General features: G+C 44.0%; 1 protein-coding gene across 2 annotated transcripts in view; it reads right to left on the reverse strand.

Annotated features, from left to right (window-relative positions):
* Positions 1–2,225, reverse strand: part of DENND4C (DENN domain containing 4C) — a 71,224-nt gene extending 68,999 nt beyond the window's left edge. Inside the window, exon 1 of one of the 2 annotated variants that reach the window (XM_038123920.1) lies at positions 2,076–2,225. Coding sequence is in view for 1 of the 2 variants with exons in the window: in XM_038123919.1 (XP_037979847.1) it covers positions 1,573–1,663 (91 nt within the window). In the remaining variant the exon portion in view is untranslated. Of the gene's footprint in view, positions 1–1,572; positions 2,042–2,075 lie in introns of those variants that run through there. The other variant, XM_038123919.1, reaches the window with a different exon arrangement.
* Between the last annotated feature and the right edge of the window lie 5,799 nt (positions 2,226–8,024).

Below are 8,024 nucleotides of genomic sequence, written 5' to 3' on the forward strand. Positions count from 1 at the left end.
TCAAATAAGAAAACAAATATGTAAGACATGGTCCAAAAATATGTCATTACTTTACTTTGGGCTACAGAGGGACCAATCTCAACCAAAGAATAAACAGCCCGATATAACATTATACTTATCTATAAGTATTTATGAAAATGCCCATCTTAGCTTGTAAGATTTCTTTTTTTTTTTTTTAAGATTCAAACACTGAGATTTTAGCAGTAATCGGTGTCAAGTTGTGCTAGTAACTGTTTTAACACAGAAGTCAGAACTCATGTAAGCATGCTAATATTTATATTTCTGGTTTCTACTAAACTTCATTGCACTGCTCAAGACAGACATGTACTATTAGCATTTCATATCCTCTGAATGGTAAAAGCAGTGTATCAGCCAATTCTTAAAAAAATTTTAAAAATCTTGAAAACCACTTACAGTCACAAACATTCACAAACTATCTAACAGTTACTTTTTTTAGTCAGTGTCCTTTGTGCAAGGATTTGAAATATATATGGTAGTATGCCTGATTAGTAGTTTGGTTAATCACTTAAGTCTGGTCATGACTACTTTAAAAAAAAAAATCAAATAAAAAATCTTTCATTTTCCAAATAGCTGTGAAGTAGCATGCATTCCACCATTATTTTTTTTTCCACAGGAGCAAAACATTTACTGCCCTAACTCCTAACATGCCACCTTAAAAAGAGTGATGCAAAAACTTTCACTAACTTTGTGTTTGGTCCACACAAAGAAACAACCAACAAAACTAACAGCACATCTCTTTTTATTAACATGTCCATGTGCAGGCTCAAATTTACCTAAACTTTAAACTACTATGAAGTTTAAAAATTTCATAGTAAGCCAAGAAAATATTAGCGAAGTCGCACTAACACAACTTAGAGGGGGGGGGAAAAAAAAGAGTCAAACGAAAGTCCTGTTTGTTGTTTGTCCTGCCCTCTTGCAGCTATAGAAGGTTAGCCACAAGCATTGTTTGACAGCAGTACAACAGTCCATGTCTGCAACACATTTGACCTCAACAAGAGGGCTTAACAGTGTTAAAAAGATTAGTACAGAATTGACATTAAGTTCAGAATTAATATAATGTTTTTGCATCCCATCTAAGACTGCAGAACCAACACTTTTGAGGACTGTGTTTGGCATTAACAGCACAGTTAATCAGCTTACATCATATTTAAAGCGTCTGTGAATATTTTTTCACTATTTGACACACGAAAGCCCTACCATATCACCAGATCTTTCCACTCCGTAGGCTATCTGGCTGTGCAGCAAAGACACACGAGATATCCTCAGACAATATTAAAGACTGATTAAAAGTTATGCATTTAGCTTTTCCTTGTTCTCACATGTTCAGTACTTTAAGTTTCTCACTCATACGACTCGCTTCCAAAATACCAGTGTGACTTAGGACGATCCCTGTTATCCTAACAGCCTTCTAACAGCCGGTGACGATCTCCAGTTCAGCACAGCCCACCGCAAGGGTTAAACGCGCTGACGCTGGATCTTAGGGGAGGAGCCGGGGCATGGAAAGGGAGAGGAAAATGGAGAAATATAGGAAGGAGCTGCCCCGGGACTCACCTGCAGCGCCTGCCACCTGCGCCGCTGGAGAGCCCCGCGCTCCCGTGGGGCGGCCGCGCCCGACGGGAGCAGGGAAAGTAACAATTATCATAGTAATAATTATAGTGAAAAAGGCCAGAAAGCGTCTCCGCCCTCCCGGCCGCGCAGAGCGGGTTAAGGACGAGCCCCGGCTCACAAACTCTGCCGGGGCAGGTCAGGGCAGGAGCCCTTCCCAGGAACCGAATAGGCGCGGGGGAACACCCCGAACCTCCCTGCCTGTCCGGCGAGGAGAGGAATTTCCTCCGGACACATCAGAGGGGAAGGAAGCGGCCGTGTAGCCGGGGGTAGCAGAGGGGCTCCCCAGCCGAGCGCTGCGCCCCGAGGCGGGAGCGGGCGCCGGACCCGGCGGCTCGCCCGCCTCTCCCCGCTCCCGCCTGTCAGGCCGCCTCCTCTGCTGGGCTCTGCTCTGCTCTCCTCCCCTCCCTGCCTCCCTCCCAGCCTCCCTGCCTGCCGCGGCCGCTCACCTGCCGCCGGCCCCTGCCCCTCGAGCGCGCCGCCGGCCGCGCCGCCCCCGCCCCGCCGCTTCGCCCCGCGCCCGCCGCTGCCTCAGGAGCCGCCGCACCCGTCACCGCTCCCGTTTGGGGAGGAAGCGGCCACCATGTTACTTTCTCCCCCTCCAACGCCTACAGGCGGGTCCAGGGCCCGCCCCGAAAGGAGGCGGTGGCGGCGGGGCCGGGAGCGGCGGGGCCGGGGAGCGGCGCTGCGGCGGCCAGGGGGCGCCGGCGGGAGCGGCCCGGGGAGCCGGCCCCGTGTGCCCTCAGGCGGGCAGCCGGGCGGGGGTACGCGGGGGTTCTTGTCCGCGCTGCGGCTTCGGTGAGGTGTTGGGTTGTAGCAGGAAAAAGGTAGTAAGAAAGGAAACTCGGCGGATCACAGGATACTCTGAGTTGGAAGAGACGCACAAGGATCATCGACGTTCAGGTTTTAGTCCTATACAAGACAGCCCCAAGAATCAAACTGAGAGCATTGTTCAAATGCTTCTTAAACTCTGTCAGGCTCGGTGCAGGCTTGGGGAGCCTGCTGCAGTGCCCATCTACATTCAAGGTGAGGAACCTTTCCCTAAGATCAAACCTAAACATCCTTTGACGCAGTATCATATCATTCCCTTGGGTCCTGTCACTGTTCACCAGAGAGGAGATCAGTGCCTGCCCCTCCACTTCCTTTGATGAGGAACCTGTAGACTCTGATGACTGTCCTCAGCCTCCTCCAGGCTGAATAGACCTAATGACCTCAGCTTATCCTTGTATGGCTATGATAATTTCAGCTACCTACCCTGATGAGGCTATGCACTTCATAGGTGACTCTCGTTTAACCAAATAGTGCTTGTAACATTTTCTGAAATATATAAAACTGTAGTGCTATAGACAAGGTCAGAGGAGCTTACCTTGGGTGAAGAGAAGATGGTAGACAGTTTTTCTGTATTTCAATGAGGTTTTTTGTATTTGCAGCCCTGGACTGTATTTGCACTTCTGGACAAGTCATCCAGTAGTGAGAGGAGCAGGTTCATAGTGAAGAATTGGCTGAAGGGCAGAGCTCAAAGGGTAGCAGTCAGTGTGGGTACATCTGGCTGACAGCAGCTCATCAGTGGTGTTCCTCAGAGTTCAGTTCTAGGGCCAGTCCTGTTTGACGTTTTTATCTCTGATCAGAAGGCAGGGTTGAAAGCATGTTTAATATATTTGCTAATGATACTAAACTGGGGGCTTCTATTGACTCTCTTGGGGGACTCTTTGGATGCAGAGCAATCTGGATATATCAGAGCTTTGGAAAATAATAGTGTCATGATGTCTAACAAGAATAAATACCAGACTCAGCACCTGGGCTGGAGGAACACAGGACACAAGTACAGACTGGGAGAGGAGTGTGTGTAGAGCAGCCCTGCAAAAGGGATCTGGGGGTGCTGGTCAGCAGCAGCTCAGGGTGAGCCAGCAGTGTGCGCCTGGGCAGCCAGGAGGGCAAACCCCATCCCGGGGTGCAGCAGACACAACATCACCAGCTGTGATTGGGATCATCCTGCTGGATTCAGCCCTGAGTCCTGTGTGCAGTGCTGGGCCCCACACCTTGAGAAGGGTGGGAAGGTCTCTGAATGTATCCAGAGGAGGGGAAAAATGCTGGTGAAAGGGCTGGAAGGAATGTCCTGTGAGGAGCAGCTGAGGACTCTTGGTTTGTCTAGTTTGGAGGAGAGGAGGCTGAGGATTGACCTTATTGCCCTGAACAGCTGCCTGAGGTGGGGATGTGGAGAGGGGGGTGCTGTTTTTTTCTCTCTGGGACCCAGCAACAGGATGTATGAGAATGACTCAAAGCAGCACTAGGGAAGGTTTAGAATGAACACTGGCATGGGGGGGGATAGAACAGAGATGGTATAGAAAGTAATCTTACCCCTAAAGGAGTTGCAGCTGGGCCAATAATCAAAAGTGAGGAGAAGGCCTAACTTCAACCCGCCACAGCTGTAACTAATAAGAACAATAGGAGCTATAAAAGAGTGGGAGTGGGTTGGCTTGTTAAGAGAACATACCCTGAAGTCGGAAGGGACCTGGAGTCAGTTGGTTACCTGGTGAGAGAGAAGAGAAAGGGTGTGCTTGGAGGAGCTGCTCACCAGAAAACACCTGAAAGGTAAGAAACTTTTGTAAGAAAGAGATGATAGTATAAAAATTCCTGTTACATATATGCATATATGACAACACTGGGAAGCATTTCTTTACAAAGAGGGTGGTCAAACACTGGAACTGACTTCTTAAAGAAGTGGTTAATGCCCTAAGCCTGTCACTGTTTGAGAGGGTTTAGGATGTTAGCATCAATAAAGGACTTTAGCTTTTAGTCAGCCTGGGAGTGGTCAGGCAGTTGGACTAAATGATTATTGTAGGTTGCTTCCAAGAGGAACTGTGCTATAGTACTCTTTTTCGTTCTACTCTAAGGTGTCTTCCTTTCTGGGTGCAGGTTTCTACCACCTCTCAGCAACTCTGACACCAGGTGTTCCACTATTCTGGTTTTATTCAATAACTGACTAGGAAACTCAAGGGGTGTTTTAATATGCTCATTTTTTCCCCCTGAATTCTAGATTGAAAAAAGTATCTTGAAAAAGTTACTGAGTAGTAGATCTGCCATAAAAAATGCGATGATCATCCTTTTGGTAGCACTTAGTCATGGTATTGCTTATGCCATCCTTAAATTCCACCTACCCAAAGGAAAGAATGAGGCTAAGAGAAAGGCAGCTAATTTATGTGGTTTTGAACGTATTTCACCCAGAGAAGTTAGCTCTGATCCTTGCATCTAAAGAAGTAGTGGGATGATTTTTTTCCCGGAATACCATGAGTTTCTGGATCTATTCTTCCGGTTTTGTCTTTTAACCAAAGCAGATAATCTAAGGATCAATGACTTGGTTTTTTTTTAATAACCCTCTAGAGCATGCATGTGTCAGACAGCTTGTTGCTGACCCTGAAAACCAATAATTTAAAAATTATATGTTATTTATTCTGTTTAATTTCTATCTGAGTAGCAAAAAATTCTCCCTCTGTTCAATGTAATTTCAGATAGTTTTCAAAAATTGCCTTGACTTTGATTAATCACCAATTGCCAAATTTATACTTCAGGTAGGCCTGATCCTTCAAACTTGTTGAAGCAAATAATTTGTTTATTTTGAGTCCTTGGGAATAAAAATACCTTCCCTTTTCAGATTTCTGACAGAACAATTGAAAATTTCTTCATAACTGCTGGAAGATTTAATTCCTTAATCCTGTGATTGCCTCCACTCATATGAATTATGTAAACTGCATCAGAGACCAATTCATCTTCTCTGTCTTTTGGAACTGACAGATGGAGTAGGAGTGGGGTCTATAAAGGGCATAGTGAAAATGAATAAAGGGATGGTTGCCTGCTGCCCCAGGGAGTTCTGCTGATTGCAATCTGTTAAAGATTGTGTGAGGTAATGCCATCACTGTAATATGTGGAAGATCTGATCACTGTTTACTTTTGAACCATTATAGCTGTGTTCTGCAATTCCATATAAGACAGAAAGCTCTGAATCCGAGTGTTTCTTCTTATTGTGCAGCTGGTTATGGTTTCACAATTAATTTGCTCAGACTGTATGGTATGGGTGGGAGTTGAAGATTCACAGGGTCTCTCTGGCTTTAGTAATTTTATCAGTGACACACAACATGGGATAAATCAATAAAATCATTGCAATATTTAGCTTCAGCTTAAAACATGTATCCTGTAATTGGCAACTGTATTTCAGCAAACCTGTCTGTTGGAAACCATCACATTATCTAAAAATGTCAGGATTTCTATCCAGTATAATAAACTTTTGCTAGTTGTCACTGTGTTATGAGATCAAAACCTAAGTTAGGCTATTCTTGCTGGAAAGGCCGTCATGAATACCAACAGGGGAGGGTAAGGATACCTTTCTTTATATTAATTATTTTTAAATGAATAATATATGCTGCTTAAAATACTGGCCTAAATTTGAGAATACTTTGAAATTAATAATTAGAAAATTATGGTTATCTTGATCTTTTCTGCATGGAATGTGGCAGGAGTTTTTGAGATACTTATCTTGCAAAGGCTATCTCAGTATGTTTTTCTGGAAAATATCACATTCCCTTTCCTTGTAAAAGCTTTCATTAGAGTGTCTCTGTGTCCAGCTTAGAAGGCAACAGGACTTAGAATTGTTTTCAAAATGTTTATGATTGCCCCAAATATTATTTCTTACATAAGTCCTCAGTAGCTGGAAAAAACAGGTTATTCCTGCTAAAAAGTATTGAGCAGGATACCTCTTGGTTTTGGCTGCACATAGAAAATGGGGGTCTCAGGAAGCACAGGCTTGTTGCAATACCTGTTTTTGCTAGGACTTGCTTCTGTCTGTTGTTCACTGTTAGATTTGGCTCCGGATTTTTTAGCAGGTTCCTGGGTTAGCTGTCATACAACAGCCACTTCTATGTACTCACAGAAGGTTCTCTGTGCTGTTGCATGTTGATCCTGACTGATCAGCTCATGTGATCAAAAAGGCTGAAAAGACAGTTATTTTTTAAATACACCCAGATTTGTGTTTTGTGTAATTTTTGATCCACCTGTAATTTCTGAGATAATTGATCCTGTCCTAATAGGAAGATCTCTGAACATAAATTCTATTTTAAAGTTTAGGTCAGTTTATGCTGACTCACTTTGTCCCTCACTTACCTAACGTGACTTCTTAACTGTCGGTACTTACTTAGGTCTTAATGGCTTTTTAGTAACATAACCTAATTTTTTATTCATTTTCCAAGAAAACTCACTTCTTGGAAACAAGAAAACTCTTTTTCTTGAGCAAAAACTTGCTGAGTTTATCAAATGATATGGGTTGACTAGATTAAAATAAATAGGTACCTTCACAAAGTCTAGAATGACCTTTTAATTTAGAGAGAAGAAACAAAAAATAATGTCTGGAATGCCATGCAAATTGCACGTGGGTTGGGGAAATCCTAGGTATAAATACAGGCTTGAAGATGAACAGACGGAGAGCAGATGGATGAGAAGCTGGACATGACCCAGCAATGAGCACTTAGAGCGAAGAAAGCCAAACATGTCCTGGGCTGCATCCAAAGCAGTGTGGCCAGCAGGCCCAGGGAGGGAATTCTGCCCCTCTGCTCTGCTGAGACCCCACCTGCAGGGCTGCATCCAGCACAGGAAGGACCTGGACCTGTAGGAGAGAGTTCAGGCAAGAAGGCATGGAGCTCCTCTTCTAAGAGAACAGGCTGAGAGAATTTGGATTGTTCAGCCTGGAGAAGAGAAAGCTTTAGAGTGACCTAATTATGGCCTTCCAGTACCTGAAAGGAACTTAGAAGAAAGATGGAGAGAGATTGTTTACAAGAGCATCTAGTGACAGGACAAGGGGGAACAACTTCAAACTGAGAGCAGATTTTGATTACATATTAGGAAGAAATTTTTTACTGTGAGGGTGGTGAGGCACTGGCACAGGTTTCCCAGAGAAAATGTGGATGCCCCATTCCTAGGAGTGTTTATGGCCAGGCTGGATGGAGTTCTGACCAACGTATTCTAGTGGAAGGTATTGCTGCCCGCAGCAGGGTGTTTGGAAATAGACTACCTTTAAGGTCCCTTCCAACCCAAGACATTCTATGATTATATGAAACTCAGATGTGAAATATGACATAGTTTCTTACTGTGTAATAATAAGTAATAGAACCCAGTGAAAAAAGGTAGATATTTAATTTCTAAATGCTTTTTGGGGCAGCATTGTTTATTTATGTGTAGTCTAAAGAAGGCAATATGAGCTAATAATTTTTCTTGGCTTCAACATCTATGATTAAATCCAATGTTTAGCTCATTCATTTTATAAAATAGGTCCACCCAATTGGTCTTTAATTGGTCCTCTGAGCACTGACTGGAAATGCATAACACTGAGCCAAATTAATTTGTCATTTTAT

The sequence above is a fragment of the Motacilla alba genome, chromosome Z, assembly GCF_015832195.1.
Source record: "Motacilla alba alba isolate MOTALB_02 chromosome Z, Motacilla_alba_V1.0_pri, whole genome shotgun sequence".
Lineage (NCBI taxonomy): Eukaryota > Metazoa > Chordata > Aves > Passeriformes > Motacillidae > Motacilla > Motacilla alba.